The following is a 24,308-nucleotide window of genomic DNA, read 5'->3' as shown; positions in this document are numbered from 1 at the left end:
GATTTTGTGTAAAGCACTTTGAATTGCCCTGTTGCTGAAATGTGCTATACAAATAAAGCTGCCTTGCCTTGCCTTACATGTTTTTATAGCTTAATTTCGTCTTTTTGTAATTCTCTCTTCTATGTATTTTTATTTTTGCATTACTTTCTTTTATTGTTAATTTCCTTTTCTCTAACTATGATTAAGTTATGCACTAAAACTCCAAAGCAAATTCCTTGAAAGAGAAAACAACCATACAGTACTAATTCTGCTATTAATACAGACATTAGGTATATTTCCTTAAACACATTATATATTATTCTGGTGTCTGCCGTTACTACAGACTTTTTTTTTTACTCCTCTATCTGTACTTCGGTCCTTGTGCTGCCTCAATACCTGATGGGGATCAATAAAGACTTATCTTCTAGCTTATCCAACTCTGGTCATGCACACGCGTTTCTGAGTTAAACAGAAACCCACTGAAAGAATTGAATCTAATTCTGGATTGTTACATCCATGCACGGTGGTATGTTGGTGGGTGAGGGCTTAACTTACTATCTGATGCAACTCCCAAACCCGTTCCTCTCTGCGATTGTAAACAAACGTGACGCAGACATGTGATGTGCACCTACAGACTGAGTGACCTTGCCAGATTTCCCACAGTAGATGGCGCTATGGCAGCATCACTCCAGCTTATATTCGTGTACATTAAGTGCTTGAAATGCTTACAGTGTTACACGAATCATTTCGAATACAACCTCATCAACACTTGGCGTTATAAAGATAAGGCAACACTTGGCATTTGAGCCTCGTTCCCTGCTGCATACCGCTTTGAATTTGTTAGACTTATAACAGCAGTGAGTTAGTTATTCTCTGAGCTAACCAAATATAACGTTAACGTTACACATATTACGCTAGCAAGCTAGCTAAATAAATAAATGAACTGAAGCGTTGACCACACTGGCACAACATTGACCACAACAACGTGACGTTAACGCTAGATACAAAGAAGCCCAGTGATACAGTCAGAGCCCGAGGTGGTCATTTGTTTTGGTCCTGCTGCCTTTATATCTGGTAAACGGTCAGCTAGCTAGCTATCTTCCGCTTATTTGGCCTTTCAGCTTTGACAAAATTAGCTAGCTAAACAGAAGCTAACTGACATACTCACCCAAACATCGCTCCGAAAAACGACGTTGATGATTTCATTTTCTTTTCAGCCTCGGCCACTAAAGCCGTTGCTTCTTTTTCTTTTCCGCTATTGTCCATTTTCGTGTCACTGCTCTTATGTTGAGGGGAGAACGAGAAAATGCTAAAGTCAACAAACTTGCTAATCGGTGCTAGCAGCAGTGGGTTTTGGTTTGTCACGTCACCCGACGTGTGTCTGTCATTTGACACGGAAGCTGCTGCATTCAGGTGCTCTTCGTAAATGTTTGATGAATGTACTTTTTGTGTCTGTGTTTTTTTTTTTTTTTTCAGAAAAAATGACTGGGACAATAGAAAAAATGCTGACAATGTAATCATCACGTATACCATATCTAAAAGAAAAGCATAACAGTAAGTTAACTATGTAAAAATAAGCTAAAATTGCAGGGGACTATAGGAAGCATAAGAAAAATACAAACCTTTTAAAAGAAATTTGGCAGGTCACATCCTGTGCAATGACTTCTTAAAATTTACCAAAAGAATGTGAAAAATGAAGTTTTGCAGTAGTTTTATGGCTTTAAGAAGTATTGTATTTTATTAAAATAAATAAAGGAATCTGTTTTTCCATTTTGTACATATATGGATATTGTGCTTTCCTATTACACGTAATGTATTAATTACAAAAGATATATGTCTGTTAAGATTTCCCATGTTAAATAAGACATCTATTAAGCTGAATATGGTAATACTAGCTAGATATTGTAATATGCATACATTCATGTACCTTAATCCAAAATTGTTGGTAGAAAGGACAAGGAAAAACCCTGATATGGAGCCGAGTATAGTTTGAATTTTGTTTATTGCACATTGTGTTGATGGCTACTGTATTTTTATGCTTTGTTCTCATGGTTATGCTTATACTTTTATATTTGTCTTTCAGTGTTCCCTTTGAGTTGCCATTGGTTATCTACTTGCTTACCCTCTGAAAGGCTGGGGGGGGGGCTTATATTCCATGTAATAAGTATTGGTATAGGTAAATGATGTAAAGACAGTTGTAGAAGTAGACTACCTTTTCCTATTTCCTCTCAGGATGCTTATTATCTTTGCTGAATCTATTGGACTTGGCTTATTGTTTCTCAGGCAGACTTAATAATCCATTATGATACTATATAGGGAGATCATCATACAACAGTTATGTTCAATGCACAAAATATGTAAAGACGTCAAACAAAGTCAAAGGGGAGGACAAAATGTAGCTTACTACAGCTGATCAGAAGTGTGATAACTGCAAAGCACCAGATGGTTAAGGATATTTTGTTACATTAACTCATAATTGTGTTGTGATTCTTTTAATGACAATCGTGATATTTTTCAGTGTAGTGAAATATGTTTTTTGTATGCCTACCGTTTCAGCTTAGACATTATTGGGTTGTTAAGGTATTGCCACAATATACCCAATACATCAATGTCATGTAGAACCAAACATGATTTTGTTGTAATTTGTGTCAGATGGCCAAATACTTTCCTGCCCTGAAAGTGACCAGAAATCATGATTGTAGTGGGTAGATTATGTAGGACTTTTACCAGATGACATGTATTGAGTCACCCTCCGGCTTCATAAGGAGACTTTTCCTGAGGATATGATTGATCGGATTGATCGGGTGCTGATCGACAAAGCATTTCCAAAACAGATGGAGATGCCAAATCTTACTCAAGTCATGCTGTCTATAAAAAAGATCTGGATTCTGTAACCCTGTACTGATTTATATGGCCAGCCTCTGTTGTTTAACACTCCAGTTTAAGATTTGGGTCAGGATGACTTTCTGCAGTCTATTACAGTCTTAAAAACTATCATTAGCTTGACAGCCATTAAGAAAACTCCTTAAATTTCCAAGGTCCCAAACATTTTCTAATTGGACAGTGTCCACAAAAACTTAAAAACTGAGCAATCCTGAGAATCCTCTTCTTGGACTCCAGTGCCTTTAGTACCATCCAACCCCCTATACTTCAGGACAAACTGAACAGGATGGGAGTGGACCCCTATGTGGTAGACTGGATCCAAGATTACCTCACTGACAGGCCACAGTACGTCAGGCTGAAGGACATCATGTCTGACACTGTGGTCTGACACTGTGGTCAGCAGCACAGGAGTCCCCCAGGGCACAGTGCTGGCTCTTCTTCTCTTCACCCTGTACACCTCTGTTGTCACCTTCTGTTAGAACTCGGAGCTGTGTCACATACAGAAGTACGCCAATGACACAGCCACAGTTGGGTGTATCAGGGGTGACAGGGAGGAGGAGTATCGGAGTCTGGTGGGGGACTTTGCTCTCTGGTGTCCCACTAACTGGATACAGATTAACACCTCTAAGACAAGGGAGCTGGTCATTGACTTTGGGAGGTCCAGACCAAGTCCGCGACCAGTGCTGCTAGAGGAAGCTCCGGTGGAGGCAGTGCAATCATTCAAATAGCTCAGGCTGTGGCTGGATAAACAGGACTAGACAACGCACACCAGCCACCTGCACAGAAGGACACAAAGCAGGTTGTACAACCTGAGGAGATTGCGGTCTTTCAGCATTCTACACTGTGGTGTGCTGGGGGCACAACATATCCAAAAAGGACATCTCCAGGCTGGATAAACTGATCAGGCAGGCCGGCTCTGTGGTTGGCATGCAGCTGGACTCACTGGTGACGGTGGCAGAGAAGAGGACACTGGACAAACTGCCGGATATTACTGACAATGCCAGCCACCCCGTGCACACCGTCATCAGCACCCAGAAGAGCCTGTTCTGTGGAAGGCTGCTCCTTGCCAAGTGCAGGACCAACAGACTCAAGGACTTCTTTGTCCCTCATGCCATCAGACTGTACAACTCCTCAATCTGGGGAGGAGGAAATAGGGTAAAGAGGACAGTACAGAACAGGAAGGAAGAGAAGGAGAGGTAGCCACTCTTTCACTGTACAACTAAGTAATTGATAATCTACTCACATACATAACTCGACACTCTGCTCTTAACTGATAATTTATGCTAAAGGTCTTTTTTATAGTCATAGGTTTTATTATTATTATTGTTTTTATTATTGTTGTTGATATTGTTGTTATTTTTATACCTTTTTTGTAAGATGCTGAAAACTGCTGCTGGAAATTTCATTTTCTTGCGGAAGTCCTCCCAAAAGGATCAATAAAGAGAAGTCTAATCTCGTTGGTGTCAATGAGCCAATAAGCATGCGGCATTCTTCTACCAAGCTCTAATTATTCTGCTGATTGGCTGACTAACATTTCATGTTGCAGAGTCATGCAAGAAAAATATCGTGGGCCTACCAGTAGGCTATCGGTATCAAACAAAATGGAACAATAACCAGCACATTGCACAAACACAGATGTTTTGTATTTTTAAATGTCAAATACCTGAAAAAACACATCAGACCAAATTCACTAAAAAGAAAAAATATTTAAATTAATGAAAAAAGTTCCAAAAAAGTCAATGGTAGAATGTAACTGTGTGGTGATACTGGACATGTAGCTTCGTAATGAGAACATGAGGGAAATCTGACATACTGGACTATGACTGTCCGATTTATGACTGGACACTGTACGAGTTAACTGACTCCAGAAGATGTCAGTAGTGCAGCATTAAGGATACAAGCTACAGTTAAAACCCAAGGAAGAAGAAGTAGAAGATTTCACTCAGGCAAAACGGAAGTCTCCTGTTTCCTGCCTGTAGTTGGGTCCTGTACAGCAGCCCGTGCGAGGCTGTCCTGGAGACCCCGCGCTGCCTGCACCGCTATCGTCTCGGGTGAGTTTGTTACAATGTAGAGATTTCTCTATTAATCCAAATAACTGTAACAAAGCTGCAATATTCGCGCACTGCAGCGACGCCGCAAACTGCACGGATATTGTAACCGAAACGCCACGTTGTTGCACGTCCAGGCAAACATAGCCATTTTCAACCGAATTCCCAAGCATACCCCCTCATCCAAGACTATTCCAACATTTACTCATATTTTGCTTGCAAGGAGAGAGATAGCTCGCTACGCAATTGCGTTAACACTTCTAAGCAAACAGTACTGTTATGTCTCGTTTGAATCGAGGTGCCGCTGTGCAGTACGAGTGTTAAAATTGTGTCACTCGGTGGTTTGTTTTGAATGTCAAAGGCTCAAGCTAGCTGTGCGTCTGAATATTGTTGATAGCTGGGTTGGCTTAGCAGGCTAGCTGGCTAGGCTAACGAAATGCAACCCAGATGCATCAAAATGCTGGAATTGGTGGTGAAACAGGGTTATGAAATTAAACGTTTAATAAAATTAGAGTCTTAAGTCAGTCGCGTAGCTGTTATATACTGTGTATTGTAACAAATCGGCAAAATATGCATGCAAACGCTATTTGAAAACACTAGCTAGCATATAGCAACTAGCAAGCCGCTTGCAGTATCCATTCATATCCTGCGCACTGACTGCTCTGACCGAGTAATGGCTACAATCCACTGCTTTTTTAGAGCGGCAACTGGGGATGCGCCCCCCTCATAACCACGGTTATATTTGTGTTTGGGCATGTTGTTGACTTGTTGTTTTGGTTTAGCTGGGAGTGCTATGCACATTTGTAAAGACTTATTGGTTAATAAAGCGAGAACCAGCACTCTAAATATCGGGTTGTGTGAAAACCGCGCGTTTTCAGTTTGTTGTGTATTGCCAGCCGCTGTTTTCTCTGTGGTAGCAAACATAACTTCTGCCTGATCTATTGAGTTCATAACAGCAGGTTTGCTTATAACGTTTTCTTGTAATTTTTGAGTGTATGTATTCAAATAAATACTTGTTAACTTACAGCTGATGATAACGATGGTCTTGTGTGTGCTGAACCCATATGTTACTGTAATGATTATTAATGTTATTATGTAGTTGCATAGTTGCCTTTTTCTTTGCTTAATTCTCATAATACCTACTGCGAGCTCCAGATATGTGTGACATCTGTAGGCCGTCATACATCACTTAGGGCCTAATGAGTAATAATGACTCAAAGCATTACATGTAATGCTTTGAGTCATTATTACTAATTTTTTGAATGTGAAATAGAATTGTGGATTAAAGAAATTATTCACGCATGGATTTTTAACAAAACATACTAAGATGAAATAAAACTTTATTTATCTTGAGTGAAATTGTTGTAGGCCAACAGCAGTTTCAGTACAAAGTGGGAAAGAGTACAAATAAACAAAATATAAACTAGGGATGTTTTGATCCGATACTGACGTCAGATATTGGGCCGATAATGACTCAAGTAGCTGGGTCGGGTATATCGGTGACAGTGGGGGTGATCTATTCAATTCTTTGTTTGTATTCTGGAATTGAATTCCCTTTTTTTGGGTGGGGGGGGGGGGGATTGGAGTTATGAACAATGTGTTGCTAAATTATGATTCCTGTTCATTTTGAAAAAATAGCAAGTTTCTGGTACACAAGGGCCTAATTATTTTAATAATAAATTCAGTACTTTTATATGTAGGCTACTTATTTATTTGTTATATTTTGTTATACAAATTTAGGAAAGTGTGAATGTGTAAGCTGTGTCAAACTCAGTTTCACTACAGGCCACACTGGAAAACAAAATCACATCAAGGGCCATACATGTTTAGTTTATTGACATGTTTTTATTTAGTCAAAAAAGTCAGACATCTTTGACTGTTATTGAACGTCTCATACTCTTCTCATTTACAGCTTGGTCGACACAGAGCCCCAAAAAAGAAACTTAACTATCAAAGAAAAAAGGTCGAAAAAGCGAGCAAAAGTTGCAAAAACGTTAAACAATACCAAAAGTGACCTTGCCTGATGTTACACTACATATATAAGAATCATCCCAGTCACTTCCACACACTGGAGCTTATTAATTGAACACTGGTATTGGATCGGTACTTGATATCAGCTAATTAACCAACTACCACTGAAGAGTAATTGAGAAGCTTAATTAAAAAGTTATTTGGAACATAATAATGTCTTCTGTGGTATATTGGGTGTTTTTTCTAGCACTAGTAAATGGGGCTACCACTTTGTTTTCATTGATTATTGGATTAGTTGTTTGGTCTATAAAATATCAGAAAATTGGACAAAAATATATATATTAAAGCCCAAGATGGGTTTTATGTTTTTTTTTTTCAACATATCAAAGATATCCAGTTTACTGTCACAGTGGAGAGAAGAAACTTGAACTTAGTCACATTTAAGAAGTTGGAATCAGAGATGTTTTTTTTTCTTCATTAAACTTGATTTAAACCAAATTATTATCATCAAAATAGTTGGCCAATAATTTAATAGTAGAAAGTTGATTAATCTTTTGTAGCTCTACTAGTACAAGAGCAGTTTAGCATCAACAGAAAGAGAACCATCCATGCTAAAATAATAATGATATATAACGATATTGTGCAGAACTTTGCTTGAAGAATCCAACGAAAGTCCTTTTTATTCTTGACTATACAATGATTGCTGTCGTGTATAACCATGTGACATCGCTCCTTATAACACTTAGAGGAACATTTGCAGGTTTGTATCATCAGATGTGGGTAACTCCTCCTAAATCAGCACCTCACTGTCTCAATAAACAACCAAATACCTAAATGTGGAGCTAGCTTGAATAGCACACAAAAAAGTGTTAAAACATGTATGATGAAATAAACTGTGCATATATTGTTGGAAATATTCATTTGGGGAAGGGGTAATGTATTGTGTTTTTTTTTTATTTTTTTATATATAAGTATTGGTAATGAAACAAATTATCATTGGACTTTAAAACCTTTTTAATCCTTACAGTTGTCATGGATGATGAAGACGGCAGGTGCCTTCTAGATGTAATTTGGTAAGTTTTCGTGTGATACAATGCAAGATCAGTTTTATATTGAATTCTTTGTCTTACCGTTGTGAATCACGTTGTTTTCTCTTGCAGTGACCCAGAAGCTCTCAATGACTTTCTTCATGGATCTGAGACCCATGTGAGTATGAGAGAGAAATAAAACGGAATAAAGACCCATGATAGGCATTTGATTTATAGCTTCATACAATGGGTTTGGAATTGGGATGAGGAGTCTTAAATGTGTGCATTTTAGTTGGGGCCCGCATTACTTTGTATTTAAGTTTCTTTTGGATTACACGATGCACCCTGAAACCCACTTCCCTCACTGCTTTTTCTTTATTCTTTTTGTTACCGCTTTCTTGGCTTAATGGTTGTTTTTGATTGCACCATTTATGGTTTCAGCCTGCCTTCCCTTTTTATGAGGCTAATTCACAAAATGAGAAGTCCCGATACTAACGCTTCCCAACCCTGTGTTACTCCTTTCATTTGGCCCTTCTGTCGCTTATCTTTTCACTGGTTCTTTACAATCTGGCTTCTCTGGACCGTTTTCTGTCCTTTCCTTGCCTTCCTCCTCCGTTTGATGGTCTGTCTGTTTCTCTGTCCTGGTGGCTTTTGCCTGCTGGTTTGGGTGCCTTTGGTTTCTGTCTGTCCTATCCTGGGTGGGTGTGTCTGTAGTTGGACACTGACGACCTATTGGATGGTTCGAGTGACCCCTCCAGCTCGTTCTTCTCTACCACTGGGGTGAGTAAAATCCCCCAATCCTCCTCCCTCTGTTTTCTATCCATCTGTGTAGCATGCATCTCCAAATACCCTCCCTTTCCACTAACATATATACACTCTACAAGCTTTGATTTGCAAAAGGGTTTTTGTGGGGTTTTCATGTCTGCATTTCTGTGTTGACTCAGGTACACTTCTCTCCATCACATCTAGCCATCAAATTCATCCATCACCTGGTTTCACTTCTTTCCTGCTTTCCTTTAAAGGGCCATGTTCCAGAGGTCCAGCCTGCAGTCCAGCTGTCGGCCAATGAGCCGGCCGGCCTACCCAGAGTCAGTGTTGACCTGGACTTCCTGGAGGATGATGACATCCTGGGAGGATCCCCAGGTGGTGAAAGTGGGAGCAATGGCATTGGGACAAATCACGAGCCATGCGACATCCTGCAGCAGAGCTTGGCTGAAGCAAACATCACAGAGCAAAGCTTACAGGAGGCAGAGGCTGAGCTGGACCTGGGCTCCTTTGGAATTCCAGGCCTTACGCAGGTGGTACAGACACTGCCTGATGCCAGCCTCTCTGGGGCTGGAGGCACTGCTGTTGGTGTAGGCATGGGTGTTGGGGGAGCAGCAGCAGCAATTTTCCCTGGGTCAGGCCCGAGCACCACTGCTACTCCTCCCAATGCTGCAGCTGACATGCTGGGGTCAGTGCTTGCTCAGCAGGGCCTTCAACTCCAATCCCAGGTCATGAACAAGGCCATTAGTGTTCAGCCGTTTATGCAGCCCGTCGGCCTGGGAAATGTGACACTTCAGCCCATTTCAAGTCTCCAAGCTCTTCCTAATGGGAGTCAGTCTGGACATTTGGGTATCGGACAGATTCAGGTTGTGGGTCAACCTACAGTCATGACTATCAATCAGTCTGGGCAGCCAATCCTAGCTAAGGCCATGGGTGGATACCAGCTGCATCAGTCTGGGCAAGATGTATCAGGTGCTGGTTCTCAGGCAGGGCTTGGAGGCTCAGGGGGTGGACTTCTGATCCAAGGTAACAAAGCCACTTTGGGATCTCCAGCTTTAAACGGACCGGCTGTTTGTGTCAGCAGCACAAACAGCAGCGGCACAATGACCCCTGCTGGGCTCGTGGGCTTTGGCAGCACCACTCTAAGTTCAGGAATTGGACACCAGACGCAAAACCAAGGCCAAATCATGCAGAACGTGATCATCCAGCGCACACCAACACCCATTCAGCCTAAACCCCCTCAGGGGGGAGCCATCCAACCGAAACTTTTCAAACAGCAACAACAGCAGCAGCAGCAGCAGTCACAGCCAGGACCCCAAACGCTGCAGAACGATGCCCACAAGGCTCTAGGGCTGCAGCAAATTCCAGTTTCTGCTGCTCAGAATGTAACCTTCCTGACAGGAAAGCCTGGTTCTAACGTTGTCCTGAGTACTCAGGCCTCAACACAAGGCCCTCAGTTTCAACAAACCCTATTCAAGCAACAAGCACCACAACCATCGGGCAAGCCTCTTAGTGTACACTTGTTAAACCAACAGGGCATCGTTATTCCCTCTCAGACAGTTCTGCAAGGTCAGAACCACCAGTTTCTCCTACCACAACTACAAGCAGGTGGGCAGATCCTGACCCAGCACCCTGGGGGGCACATTATAACAAGTCAGGGTCCTGGTGGACAGCTCATTGCAAACCAGATTTTAACTTCAAACCAGAACATCAACCTGGGCCAGGTGTTGGCTTCACAGGGCCACCCCGGGGCAGCCCACATCCTCTCTGGATCTATCCAGCTCCAGCCTGGCCAGATGGGCACGCCCACGCTCTTTCAAATGCCCGTCTCGTTGGCCCAGAGTCAAAGCCAGACACAGACCCACACTGTCTCAGGTCATGCCCAGACAGTCATACAGGGCATGCCCATCCAGAACTCCCTGACCATGCTCAGTCAGGTGGAGGGGCTGAGCCCCGCAGTCAGCCTTCAGCCAGCCCTGCAGCCTCAGCCAGGCGGAGTCCCCAGCAGCACAGGTGCAGCGACCATGGCTCAGGGCCAGCCCGGAGAGTGTGTTACTGTTCTGGGTAGCTCCACGGACCAGGCTGCTCATCCCACTCAGCAGCATGCACCACAGTCCTCTATCCTCGCCATGCAAACGGCATCCTGTGTGTCCACGGCTACTACAGTAACCTCCTCTTCTCAGTCCATGTCTGTGCCCACCTCGTCCTCTGTCACAGCAGTGGGGCTGGTCCCCCATCAGGCTCAACATAGTCCAGGGAGGTTACTGTTCACCAACCAGGGCTCCAGTATGATCCTGAGCCAAGAGTCTCTGCAGATGTTCCTGCAACAGGTCAGTGTTCCACTCTTTGCATGTGTGTGCTTTAATTGTGTACAGTTTAACATTGTCTTAAAAAATAACATGCACGGAGTGTTATCTTGGTCTGACCCTCTATGGTTTACTATTTTACTCCTCCTTCCCTCCAATCCCCCTCCTCCTTTCCCTCCCTCGTCCTGAAATGGTAAATGTACTCCTATCAGGAGCAGCACCACCAAACAGAGAATGAGTCCACCCCCTCTGCTGGCGTTCCAGCGTCTGTAATCGTCAGCAGCAACAGCGTCACTGCTCCGGCCCCCTCTGTCCATGACAGCCAATTAACTGACTCTTGGGTGGGTCTGAGCCACAGCCCTTCCCCTGGCCCCTCCCACATGGCAGCAGTGGTAAAGCAGGTAGAAATGCCCCTTTATGTTAAGCCCCGCCCACTTGTTGCTGCTGCTGCCGCCACAATGTTAGGGTATCTTACCTTTCCCTGTCATTGCTCTGTCCTTCTCTTCGGCTTTAGTCATTGCTTCAATGGCTCTCACAGTTGCTATGCAATTCCTATGCTCAAAAATGTCTCGCTTGCAGCTTCTGTTTGTGTCTAACACCGCTCTGGCATGTGTAAAGGCATGGTCATTCCAGTTTTCCACATGTATAGTGTTTCAGCCCGTTCTTTTGCGACATATAGCTGTGTGCACCTCCTATAGAATATGAAACTGGCAATTAACGTCCAGTTCTTGTTTTTAAAGTGCCCATATTATAAAAAAAAAAAATCACTCCTCTGGGATTTGGGATGTTATTTCGCATCTCTGGTGCTTCCACACGCATACAAACTTTGAGAAAAAAAACTATGCATGCTGTTTTGAGTGAGATACAGGTTTCAGAATGTCCTCTGTCTTCAGTCATCGGGTGAGCTGTTCCAAATCTGCACGTTTTTTTACGTCAGTAGAGGAGATGAGGTGGCTAACCTTAGCACGTGCTAGCGCTAGCATGCTAGCATGCTAGCTTGTTCTCAATGGCAAAACACTGCTTCAACATACACTAGTTTACCATAATCTCCAAAAGAACTACTTCCACGTCCCTGTTCTGCAGGTATTCCACAAGTGTCCCTCATTTAGAAGAAATCTCCCAGCTAATCCTGCCTTGGACTGACCAAAGTTGAAGAAAGTTATCTTGCTGATGTGTTCTTACCTACTGTAGCTACTACGCATGTGCGACTCACAACAAAGATAGTATAGATAGTGAGATTTCTCACTCTGTAGCTAAAATAAAGACCTAGACACACAGGGTGAAAACAAGATCTGCAAGAATGTGCAGTATAGCAAAAATATGATTTTTAAAAAAAAAGTAAAACCATCTAAACCTATTCTGGTACAACCTCAAAATACAGTAACAAACCTGAAAATGAGCATAATATGGGCGCTTTAACAAATTTGGTATGTTTTTCATCCATTCCACTTTCTGTATTTTGTAACAGAACACTAAAACCATGCTCATGCTTTTAACAGTAGAGCTACCAAGGTGCCAAGTGCAACCCCTTCACCTCTTTACTAACACTCAATCAGAATCAGTCAGCTCACCTTCATCTGTTGCATTACTGACCAATAACTGATCAACCCCACCTCTCAACACCGTACATAAAGTTTAGACTCTCATCTGCCACTCCCCCTTGTGACCTGGAGTCAGACCTGTGTCGTACCCCCAAACGATAATTCATGCTCCCTTGTCCCCAGTCCCTGCAGTCTTCAGATCACCTCCTACGTCTCCATCACAGGCCCGCTGATCTCTTGACTTCTTGCTTTTGTCAACCGTTTTTCTTTTTTGGCTCGCCAACTGATCACTGCTCCCTTTTTATGTGTAATCCTCCTCAAATGCTAGGAAAAAAATCTGTGGGCTTTTACTACTTTTAGTTCAGCAACTACTAGATTACTAAATACACTTTGCTTTTGTATTGTTTGATGTTGTTTTACCCACCTTTTGTGTGATTTCTTTCAATCGGGAGTTGGGCGATGATTCATATATTGATTTTCTATGGAATTGTGATATTGATCATGTGTTACCATTTTACCGCTGTAAAAATCAACAATTTGAAGCAAAGTATGATTACACCCCAACCATAATAAGTTATTGAGGGGTTTGTTTTACATGTGTAAAGAGTTATGTCTTATGAAATGCATAACAATAGTGTTTAGTCATTGTATTTAACATCATTTCAAGAACTTAACATAAAATCATGCATGCATTTGCATGCGTATTGCAAAATATATTTTGATTTCTGTTAAGATTCTGATATTGAACCATATCGCCCAGCCCTATTAAGTATCTAGTCAAATGTTTAGCTATGTACTATAAATCATATTTACTTTATATATATATATATATAGACTACCGGTCAAAAGTTTTGGGTCACTTACAAATTCCATTTTACTCCATTATAGACCGGATACCAGCTGATCTGGGTGGGTGGCGGATCTTTAATGCAATATCTACATTTCCCATTATCAGCAACCATTCATCCAATGTTCCAAAGGCACATTTTGTTCACTAATCTGATATTATTTTAAAAAGCTAACTAAGAAAACATTAAACAACCCTTTTGCAATTATGTAAGCACATAATGTAATCTGGAAACTGCTGCCCTGGTTAAAAAAACAAGGCAACTGATCTCAGCTGGGATTCTGTCTATAATGGCGTCCAATGGAAATTTGTGAGTGACCCCAAACTTTAGACCGGTAGTGTACATATACTGTGTGCATGCAGAACTTGGAGTGTGTGATTTTTGCACTTGATTTTCTGATTTCCTCCTGTGTTCAAATATTGGTCTGCATTCTTGAACTAAACAAGTACTTCCACTTCTTTAGGTGCCCTCCAGTGGACATCAGCAGTCCCTAATCCAGGGCATGTCCCCCTCCCCGGCCTTGTCCACTCACTCCTCGGCGCCCCCAGTGGCGGTCAGCCCGCAGCCTTCCCACTCTCCTCTCACTCTGAGCCAGCACATCCAGTCACCGCACCATCAGCAGCAGTCGCGTCCTCCCTCCCAGCCGCAGCCACAGTCCCAAACGCCCTCCCGCTCATGCACCCCCTCCTCTCACCCCCAGCTCTTTATTGTCCACAACCAGATGGCGGAATCCCCCCAGCCGGCTCCGCAGGGCCAGCAGCAGCACACACAGCCCCAGCACGCACACATTCAGGTTCAGCTGCAGCTGCAGCCTCAGCCGCGGCCGGCCTCTCAGCCCGCCCCTTATCAACAAGATATGCCTCCGCTGTCCCAGTCGCCCAAGCCCCCCCCTCCTCCTGCGCCGCCCGCACCACACCAGTTCACCGCTCCTCCTGTCAGCACTTCTGCCGCTGCTGTGGTCAAAGCCCAGGTTCCAATCCCGGGCCTGACAGCAGAGCACCAGCACCACCTGCAACTAGTCGCTGCACAGATTCAGACGCTGTCGGCCATCAGCCAGCCCTCGCCTCAGCAGAAACAGCTGCTGGACAAGCTACACCAGGTATTGTCCCAGGTCACCGCAAACGTCTCTTCATGGAAACTTGTTGTGGAATATGCACGCAATGAGCAGTCTCGCCAGTAAAATCAAATTGCAATTTTCCTGACAGATATTGGGATTACGATTCAATTAGTGTTTTATCTAAATATTGCACCTTCTAAGATCATGTTTTATAATGCAAAACAAAATATTTGAAAGAACAAGGACATTTCTGTAAAACAATGTGCTATGTAACTTTATTCCAGCCTTTATCTTATATCTGAAACCAAATGTTGCACCAAACATTCAACTAAATAATTCCCTTTTTATTAATCGTGGTCTTTGCAATTAGCTAAACACATTTGTTAACATCGCATTATCGATTTGAAAACAATGAATCGTTCTGCCCTGGCGAGCATCATTTCCAGCTGATGGTAGGATTGATCATCTTACCAGTACAAAGCAGGAGAGGCGGCTAGGCTTGAACTGTCCCGATGTGTATCCAGGTGCAGCAGAGCATCGTGCTGCAGGCCAAGCAGGCTGCTCAGCCTCAAGCCGCCGGTCCGTTCAGCTCCCAGCAAGACGTGCCTGTTGATAAAGTGGCGGTTGCATCATCGGCCAGCGCTGGTCTGCCTGCTCAGCTTCCCTCGGTGCTGCAGCAGATGTCGGTGCTCGTCAAAACACCGGCTCCAGGTTAGACACTGTTCATCCCTAATAATTCCCAGTGGCAGGACCCTGTGCACACCTTGAAGTATTTCCCTTTTTTTAACGGTTTGTTTCCTCTCGTTATAGCATCAAGTGACTTACAGGTATTCTCAGGAGCCCAAGGGCCAGCTGGAGCAATGGGGAATCAGACTGTCACTCCTTCCAGCCTTAACCAGCCTGCACAGGTACACATCACATCTCAAAGCCAATTCCATTCTAGGATATGCATGGTGGTTGTTTTGCATTGTGAGCTAGCTGTTTTACAGTCTCCCAGCATTCAACACTGAGTTTTAAAATGTTTAAAAAAAGAAAAGAAAAATGTACTCAAATGTATTTTGTCACCGTCTAACTGTCCTGATTTTTTTTTTTTTTTCCCTACAGGTTCAGCCAAAGCCAGGGGTGATCAGCTCAGTGGGAGGGATGACTCTGGGGAAAGGTGGGATGCAGATACAGGTGTTAGGTACTAGTCTTACTCAAATGCCTGCTCCACAGCTCCCAGCTCCACTACAAACTCAGGTAAAGAATGGTCACTGCATATTGTTAGCAAGCATATTGCCTCACACTTTTAAGCTTCAGCCGGAAGGTGTAATCTCTTTTTTTTACGTTTGTTCACGTCCCAGACAACAACAATGAAGATGCCTTTCAGTGCAGAGCCCAGCAAAGAAGCCAGGTGTGTGTTGCAAATGCATTTTTATTGGCTTACATTACCTGTCTCGTAACACAGTTTTTCTAAACCGTATTTCTTTATCCACACCTCACTGCAGGATGCTGGAACAGCTGAGGAAACAGCAGGGTTCAGTGCTTCACCCAAACTACAGTGCCCCTTTTTACTCCTTTGAGGACACAATGCACAGACTGCTGCCTTACCATCTCTACCAGGGAACTGCCAACTCTTCTCAAGATTATCAGAAAGGTAACACACTCCATAGCTTCCTGTGCAACAGTTTGGTACCACGTGTTCCCCAATTCACAATCTTCACGAACGTGTTGTTTCTCTTGCATAGTGGATGATGAATTTGAGACGGTCTCCTGCCATCTGCTGAAAAGGACCCAGGCGATGCTGGATAAGTATCGCCACCTGCTCTTTGCTGAGTCAAAAGTAAGTTTATAAACCAGCATTCCCACCATATGCATTCCAGTCGTGGTCCTCGTCCTGAATTGATGTTGAACTGATGGGATTGTTGGCGTTTAAACCCGAGCAGAGACTGGGCCCCTCGGCAGAGATGGTGATGATTGACCGGATGTTCATTCAGGAAGAGAAGATTGCGTTGAGCCAGGACAGGATTTTGGCCAAGGAGAGACCAGGTACCCTAGCACTGTTTGTGGCTAAACATGAGTTTTGTGTAGGGTTGGGTACCGAAACCAACCATCGGTTATGGTTCTTAAACGTCCGATATCTACCGGACCAAATAGCAACACAGATTTCTGTGCCTAATGACGGTTAAAATAAATGATACCCAACCCTTGTTTTGTGGTTGTTTTGATCTAAATTAAGTGTATGTTAATGATATAATTCTGTTCTTTTCATTGCAGAGGAGTTTGTGGCAAACGCCCGCATGTTGGAGAGTGTAGTTTCATCCCAACAGAAAGCACCTTCTGCTGAGCCCACATCAGCGAGTGGAGGCGTAGCCGCTGCTGTCCCTGCTCCAGCGCCTGCGGCTCCGGTCCCAGTCCCTCTCTCAAACCTCGCCCCAAACCCTCCTCCTGCTCCCACCCCGTCTCCATCTCCTGCTTCCGCTCCAGTCCCTGCTCCTGCTTCAGCTCCAGCACCTCCTGCCGCCCCCACCGCCACCCCTTTCCCCCCTACCAAACTGGTCATCAAGCATGGCGGAGGCGGAGCCTCTGTGTCCTGGTCCAGCGGCGGTCCCCCACCTCCAGCTGCAGTGGGCAGGCTGGCCGAACCCGCCGCCCAGAGCTCCTCCTTCAGTCGCGCTTCGGCAGCATCGCCCGACGACGATGATGCCCTCCCGCAGAGAACCAGCAAACCGCCTATGAAGACCTACGAGGCTCGCAGGAGAATAGGCTTGAAGCTGAAGATCAAGCAGGACCAGACAGGGTTCAGCAAGGTGGTCCACAACACTGCCTTAGACCCTGTGCACACACCTCAGCCCCAGCAGAGCGGCCAGTCTACATCCCAGCCTCAGACTCAGCCCCAGGGCCAAGCTGCTGTACTGCACCCAAAGCCCCGCCCACTGTCAACGCCCCCTCCCACAGTAATTAGAACTCAGTCTCCCATATGCACTGCTTCCTCTGCCTCATTGGTCACCACAGCAACCTCTCAGTCTAACCCGCCACTGAGAGGTACTGTTCCCCCCAACGCAGCCCCAGCTTCCTCTTCCTCTACCTCTACCTCCCACACTTGGTCGTTGTCCTCCTCCGCCTCTTCCACTCAAGTGAACGGGTCGTTGGATCACCACGACGGGGGTGGGCTCAAACACAATTCTGCCTCCACTGCCACGCCCTCGCAGACAACATGCCGTCTCCCCCTTAGGAAAACCTACCGGGAAAACATTAGTCCCCGGGTCAGACCCGGTGTTCCAGGGGGAGGAGACGAAAGTTTGTCCTACCCGAGACCCACGCCATCACCCCCCCAGCACGATGCCTCCTCCCCCCCCTCAGAGCGGACAGTTATAGCCAGTGTGAAGGTGGAGAAACGAGGCCGAGATGCCTTGCATAGCCACACAGAGTCGAGCCACGAAACGGGCCGTTTAAGGAGTGCAATGCAGGGACTGGACGAGATGGACGAGGTGTTCAGCCGTGGAATCAAAACCACACAGCACCACCATCACCCACAGCTCCCCGACCGGGAGGGGGCCAAGGAGAGAGGGGAGGAGCAAACAGACCAAGAGACAGATGTAAGTAAATACAAGAGGGCAAGTGGGAAAAACAGACATAGGGCCGGCGGGACGTTCAGAATGGACCAGCATGCCCCTGGGCCTCCCTCCCCAGAGTCCTCCTTCACGCGAGACTCTTTGCTTCCTGCCAAACGCTGCAAGTCAGACTCCCCTGACATGGACAACGCCAGCTTCTCCAGCGGCAGCCCCCCGGACGACTCTCTGAACGAGCACCTGCAGTGTGCCATCGACAGCATCCTGAACCTGCAGCAGGAACCCTCCGCCCGCGGCCACCACATTAAAGGGGGCCACAGCAGGTCCCAGCAACACCAAAGCCAGCGCCCCGGGGGCTTGGCAGCCTCATCCCACAGACCCTCAGTACCACCCACCTCTTCTGCCTCCGCATCGTCCTCCCTGGCCCAGCACCCTCAGGTCGGTGGCCGTGGCCACAATGGCAGCCTGGTGTCCCAGACTCAAAGCAGATAACAGCCCCTCTGCCCCAGGCCAGACTGACAAGGGGGAGTGACTGAGACAGATGCGGAGGCGGGGGAGTGGTGGTGGGGGTGGTGGTACACTGAAAACAGTATCACTGTACTACTCTTCCAAGCTGTGTTGGCTCTGTTTGTCCATTTGAATTGTCCAGACATTTCTTTGTCATTTAGAGCCTGAGGTAGAGCCGTGATGAAATAAGATGATAATGTTCTCGTTTTCTTTCTTCCTTTTTTCACTTTTGATCTTTTCTTTTCCTCATTCTCATTTAGTATCCCTACATTCCTTTCATGTGGCCTGAGCACCAGTCTCTCATCCACAGCGGTTTGTCTGCTGGTTTAAGCGGTGTCTCAATGAGCATCTGGCAGCTCATTTAAACAGTTAAGAAGTCAACAAGTTTTTTATTTGTATTTAACTTGGCCACCTGCAGCTGAGAGACAGAGAGAATATAACTAGGTTCTTACTGCAAAACTGCTTAATACATAGTGTCTTCCCTTACCAACCAAATGTGATTCTCTTGTCACAACGATATTGCTGCCCTACAGATGCAAAACAGCACATGTGAAATTGACGGAGCCACCTCTTTATCAAGAATCCATTTCCTTAGTTACACTGCTCACAAGGCAACTATTCTTTGTCTGGAAAAATCAATTGGCCTCAACCTCCATCATGTCATATCACGTGCATGCAAGTAAAACATGTCGAGAAAATCATTTGTTGAAAAATTGTGAAGTTGTTTTCCTTTTGACTTCTCTTGGGTACTGTAGTCCTGTGCTGTCAAGATGTAAATGAAATGTAAGGAAATGCAGTTCTTTTCTGCTTCTAATGTTGATGGCAATTTTCCAGGTTCTTGTTTTTAGAACACACACACACACACATACACACACATACACACACACACACACACAAACACACATACACACACACACACACAAACACACACACCTGTCCCCCTGTAGCTTTTGTTGCCAGGTTAGGACTTTATGCTTTCAGTCAGCAGGGGGCAGGCCAGTTTTAACTGTTAATTTTCTGTGTTCTCAGTCAGTGTGTCATCTTTCTGCCACTGTATCCCTGCCTCCCATCTGTATTTTTTTGTCTTTTTTATTTTTTTAAGCCTGGTGGACAATTCAAACACAAACGCAGCACAAGCATTGAAATGGGGAAAAAAGGAACAATAATAATGTACAAAAAGACCGTAAGAGAATTTGAAGTATAGTATTACAGATTAATTTTGTATTGTATTTATTGTGTATAATGACACTTTTTAAAAAGAAATGTACATTTAGTAAAACTGTAAATTAAACCATGCTTCTTTTATGAAACATCGCAGGTCCTCTAGTCATTTTGTCTAGCTTCAGGGTTACATTCTTTTGAATGACTAATCATGAGTGAGGAGTGCCGTGTGATGGGGATGGTGCCGGGTGTGTTTTCTAACAGACTGCCAGCAGGCGGTGCATGGAAGTGGAAAAGTAGGGCTGGTTTGTGCGCATCATTGCCTGAAGGTTCACAGAGTTTTGGGAGGAGCAAGATGGGGGGGGGGGGTCGCATCTTTAGATGTATGACGTGCTACAGTAGTTCTGGTGGAAGGAGAAGAAGAAAAAAAGAATGCCAAATGAAAATCATAGAGGAGTTGGAGGCTACAGCTGGAGGAGTGCATCACGTGGTTGTGTTATCAATCAAAATACGCATAAGAACACTGAAGGTATGTCATGTTTAAAAAAAGGGAAAAAAATGACTCCACCCAAATTATTTATTCAACACCCCTCCTCCAGGTCCCCGCCCTCTGACCACAGCTGTGCTCATCCCTGCCCTGAGCAGAGTGTTTGTGCTACCCACAGTGTTGCCAGGCATCCTTGGAGGAGGAGGTGCATTAAAGTTGGAGAAACAAGCCAGGAGAGAGTGAGTAAGTTGGCCTCAGTGCGGTGTGTCTGTGTCTCACTGTTTGACTTGTGCTCTTTCAGCAAGCAGAGTAAGGGACCTTTTGCCAGATTTGGAGCTCATCTGAAATACATTAAACCCCCGGAGAAGAAGGATCGTCTGTAGTCTCGCTGCTCTCAGGGGTTTATACATGTAGCAGCAGCTCCTCCAACAGACTGGTTCTGTCTCCTCAAGTCCAAATATTTTCAAAGCTCCAGAGGGCAGGACTGAAGAGAAAGAGAGAGACGCTTTGAGTCTGTGCTTTCTTCATAATAACTAGGTAAATGCTCCTTTTTAACTTTAACATTGCCTATATGAGCTTGTATTTGACCTTGTACTCAAATATTATCCAGATTGTAATAAAGCAGTGGAAACTGAGACTTGGTTCTGTTTTGATTCACAACTTGGCTGCAGAATGATTGGCTTTTAAGTTTTTGTACAGCTTTTTTCCATTTCTTCATTTGGATATTAAAGTATGACTCCCCTGCTACTTGTTGCTCCTGCATGTTACATTTCTGCTTCTAAGGCCAACACTGTTGCAACTGTGGTGCACAAACCCACAAGGCATTTTCCACCACCCTTAAACTTTCAAAGTTGATCCCAGAGATTGAGATGATTCCCACCGGGAGCTTATAGAGCAATTGGAACTCGTACAGCTTGGCTGGCACAGTGCTTTTTTGTATGTAAGGGCGGGCAAACTGCCTTTAATGTCTCTCCTGTAGATTTCCAGAGTTTGCCATTTTGACAAGAAGTCTTTCCACACTGGTCTTGTGACATGTCAGGACTGTGTTGCCTATTCTCCTCTGGGCAGATTTTTTTTTTTTTTTCTTTTTTAAAGGGATTTGCAAAATGGAAGCTCTCCACAGATGAGTGAATGTCTGCTGACACGTGTCTTACCTCTGTGCCTTTGTGTCATTCTGCTTCTCATAATGAGTTGTGCCTTCCATTCCTAATCCAGTCTTTCCATTCATGTAGACTACAGTAATAAAAGGGTTATCGTTGTCTTTCCATGTATTGACCACCCTCTCAAGAGATTTATTTCTCCATTAAATCAACATTTAAGCCATGCACACATTCCATGTCTGACTAACAGGAACTGCAGGGGGATAAATGGGATGCCTTACTCATTTCACTATAAGAAAATGAGCTGCGCCTGTGCAGATCCTGACGCAGGCTTTCCAGTGTGAACACCAACTTTTTCCAGACATGCTCTGACAACGCTTGACCAACTCCTGGCGGGCTGAAGCTTACTCCAGATTCCACATCCCTACTCTAGGTTGTGACAGACTTTGATCACCAGATGCAAGAACCCTTTGCATTTTGTTTTGCCAAAATGAGAGACTCTCTCTCATTTTCTGTTGGTATTAACCTCTACCTGTCCTATTTTCTGTCCATATTACAGGGCCTGAAAGTGATCAGTGTGGCGACTGTTGTTGAAGGGAAAGACTTCAAACAAAGCATCGGCCCTATCATTCCTCGTTGTGTGCACGGGAGGTTTCAAGGACAAGTGAGGAGCGTTCACACAAATACAGGAAACACCTGAAGGTTCTCCAAGGTTTAACCACAGGAAATACAGTTCCAAACGTCAGACACACTCTGCCACTGATTTTTTTTTTTTTTTTTGTAAGAAGCTCACTATCCTCTTGTCAGTCAGTCAGCATGTCCCGCTGGGGGAGAAAAAATGTGAAGAAGGCGCCTGAGGTGATCCGCACCGTGACAGAAGGGCTCAAGTCCTTGTATCGCAAGAAGCTGCTGCCTCTGGAGGAGTACTATGGTTTCCATGACTTCCACTCTCTCAGTCTGGAGGATGCAGACTTCGATAACAAGCCTATGGTGCTGGTGGTGGGACAGTACTCCACTGGAAAGACAACGTTCATCAAGTAAGACTTTAGTTCAGTTCCATTCATATCCGGACACTAAACAGATAGAGTAGGTCTAACTCATTTTAGTTGATCGGCCACACCCCCTATTCTGATCTCAAGTGGGCCAGACCAGTAAACCTCTCCAAAAAGATAAGAAACAATCTGCCACGGAGTTTCTTGTCAGCTTGATGTTGGCAAACACAAGTTGGTTCTGCTACGACAGTGTTCTAAGGCCATTGTAGGAACAAAAATAATGTTACGGACCTGGGAGAGGGGTAACATTTTGAGAAAAAACTCAAAGTCAAAAATGTACGGAAAAAGAACTCTGATGCTGTTGAGATTAGTGATACATTTGGAATTGGAATTAGAGCTATAGTGTGGAGTTTCTGTCTCCCCCATTAGGAATTCTGAGTAACAAAACTGTTGGCGCGTTCACATGATACAAGCCTTTCGTGATTGGGTACCACCCCCACCCCTTCACCCTCCCTCCTCCATTTGCTAGTAGCCAAGGAGGACGCGGAGGATTAAAAAAACATGATGTACTCTTCAGAAGAGGTCATTATCTTCACACGGAAAGTCGCCAGACGGCACAATCGTCTGATCATAGCCATACTGAAACATACAGAGAGAGTTGTGTGTAGCTGTTAGTCTTAATTAGCTTTGTAACAACTCATTTGGCCATGTCTTGAATGTAACGGATGTTCATTAATATCAAAAAGATACGCACTGAAGCTTTCAGTACTTCTCTGCAATTTTCACACTTTTGCATGTCATACAGTGGGCCTTATTTGACCCTCTGGCGTTCCAGTTATGGGCCACAGGCCGTATGTTTGACACCCCGGGTCTAGACCACATTCTTTAATCTACAGAGACCCAACATTTCCCCCTCAAGAGTAAGCATTTGTGCGACAGTGGCGAGGATAAACTTCCTTTAAACATACAGAAAGCTCAAGTATTGTTGTTAGAACAGTCGTGCATCAACCATCTGTTCACTGTTAACATTTTGCGTGATTGCTTAATTTATTTAAGAACCAGTACTTAAATAATTTCAAGCTATATGTGTGATTCACAGGTATCTACTGGAGCAAGATATTCCTGGGAGCAGGGTGGGACCTGAACCCACCACCGACTGCTTCACTGCCATCATGCACGGGGAGGTGGAGGGAGTCATCCCCGGCAACGCCCTCATCGTAGACCCCAACAAGCCTTTCCGCAAACTCAACCCTTTTGGGAACACCTTTCTCAACAGGTGAGAGCAGGGCTGTTATTCCCAGTGTGTTGTGTAATGATTCCACTCAGGGAGCCAGATAGATATCGGCATCCAATGGACAGACTATGTGTGAGAGAACCCAAGAAGGAGAGATAACAGAACATTTTTTTGCGCTTTGGAATTTCAAGTCCTTGTGCCAAATTTCAGAGCGGGGAGGCACTTGCCTTATTTGTGGAAAAATGGAGAAAGGGAGCGACATCGCCCGAGAGGGTGATGAAAGCAGATGTACTCGTGCGTACATGGCAGATAGGAACTGCCATGTACGCAAGTTGAAAGAGGAGGTCAGAGGGCGCCACAGCCCCTCGCTGCAAAGACAAACAAATGAAGTCACAGACTGTTTAAGGCTCAGGAAACCTGAGAAAGCCTAACATTGAAGTTTTTTCCTCTGCTCTATTTACTGTGGGGCCTGCCAAATTTCTGTGTATGTTTTTCCACTGCAGAGTTTTTACAAAAAAAGGGCTGTTAGCTGTCAGGGACATGGCCATGCAGGCTAGATGTGAACATAGAGTCCAACTATTGATGGAGCTCTAACGTGAAATGTCTGATGCCAGTTTTCCAAAGTCCCTATCTCCCTCGCCAGGGTGTTTGTGAACGCAATTGCGTCTCTCCTTTTACTTTGACTTCCTGTTCTGGGACCGGCGGGCTCGTTAAGTTCATAAGTCGCAGGAAGTGGTGTTGTTGTTGTAAGCCACACATCATTAGTGGGCCTTATTGTTTGATTCTGGCTGTGGGGCTCATTTTCCTTCAGGAAGCCCTCAGCAATGAGAGGCCTGCTTGAACACAATGG

General features: G+C 44.6%; 3 protein-coding genes across 10 annotated transcripts in view; 2 read left to right on the top strand and 1 right to left on the bottom strand.

Annotated features, from left to right (window-relative positions):
- Positions 1-1,398, bottom strand: part of napab (N-ethylmaleimide-sensitive factor attachment protein, alpha b) — a 10,064-nt gene extending 8,666 nt beyond the window's left edge. Inside the window, exon 1 of one of the 2 annotated variants that reach the window (XM_034867583.1) lies at positions 1,148-1,398. In XM_034867583.1, coding sequence (XP_034723474.1) covers positions 1,148-1,245 — 98 coding nt within the window. In that variant the 5' untranslated portion in view covers positions 1,246-1,398. The remainder of the gene's footprint in view (positions 1-1,147) is intronic. The other variant, XM_034867582.1, reaches the window with a different exon arrangement.
- A 3,420-nt stretch (positions 1,399-4,818) lies between these two features.
- Positions 4,819-19,798, top strand: bicra (BRD4 interacting chromatin remodeling complex associated protein). 6 transcript variants are annotated; one of them, XM_034867573.1, is made up of 15 exons: positions 4,819-4,913; positions 7,909-7,954; positions 8,042-8,087; positions 8,624-8,689; positions 8,932-11,004; positions 11,193-11,321; positions 13,833-14,468; positions 14,951-15,137; positions 15,237-15,334; positions 15,531-15,665; positions 15,770-15,819; positions 15,914-16,062; positions 16,154-16,248; positions 16,334-16,454; positions 16,683-19,798. In XM_034867573.1, the coding sequence occupies exons 2-15, from the start codon at positions 7,914-7,916 to the stop codon at positions 18,467-18,469; spliced, it is 5,613 nt and encodes a 1,870-aa protein (XP_034723464.1). In that variant the 5' UTR covers positions 4,819-4,913; positions 7,909-7,913; the 3' UTR covers positions 18,470-19,798. The 6 variants fall into 6 exon arrangements, with proteins under 6 accessions (XP_034723464.1, XP_034723465.1, XP_034723463.1 ...); XM_034867572.1 differs by having other exon boundaries at positions 4,820-4,913; positions 11,193-11,381; positions 16,352-16,454; XM_034867571.1 differs by having other exon boundaries at positions 4,820-4,913; positions 11,193-11,381; positions 16,349-16,454.
- Positions 19,799-20,278: 480 nt separating this feature from the next.
- The window catches only part of ehd2b (EH-domain containing 2b), a 10,967-nt gene continuing 6,937 nt past the window's right edge, over positions 20,279-24,308 (top strand). The window contains exons 1-3 of one of the 2 annotated variants that reach the window (XM_034867577.1): positions 20,279-20,669; positions 21,792-22,269; positions 23,324-23,500. In XM_034867577.1, coding sequence (XP_034723468.1) covers positions 22,049-22,269; positions 23,324-23,500 — 398 coding nt within the window. In that variant the 5' untranslated portion in view covers positions 20,279-20,669; positions 21,792-22,048. The remainder of the gene's footprint in view (positions 20,670-21,791; positions 22,270-23,323; positions 23,501-24,308) is intronic. The other variant, XM_034867578.1, reaches the window with a different exon arrangement.

This window comes from Etheostoma cragini, chromosome 3 (assembly GCF_013103735.1).
Source record: "Etheostoma cragini isolate CJK2018 chromosome 3, CSU_Ecrag_1.0, whole genome shotgun sequence".
Lineage (NCBI taxonomy): Eukaryota > Metazoa > Chordata > Actinopteri > Perciformes > Percidae > Etheostoma > Etheostoma cragini.
Note: the sequence above shows the minus strand (reverse complement) of the source record. Positions and strands in the feature narration are given on the sequence as shown.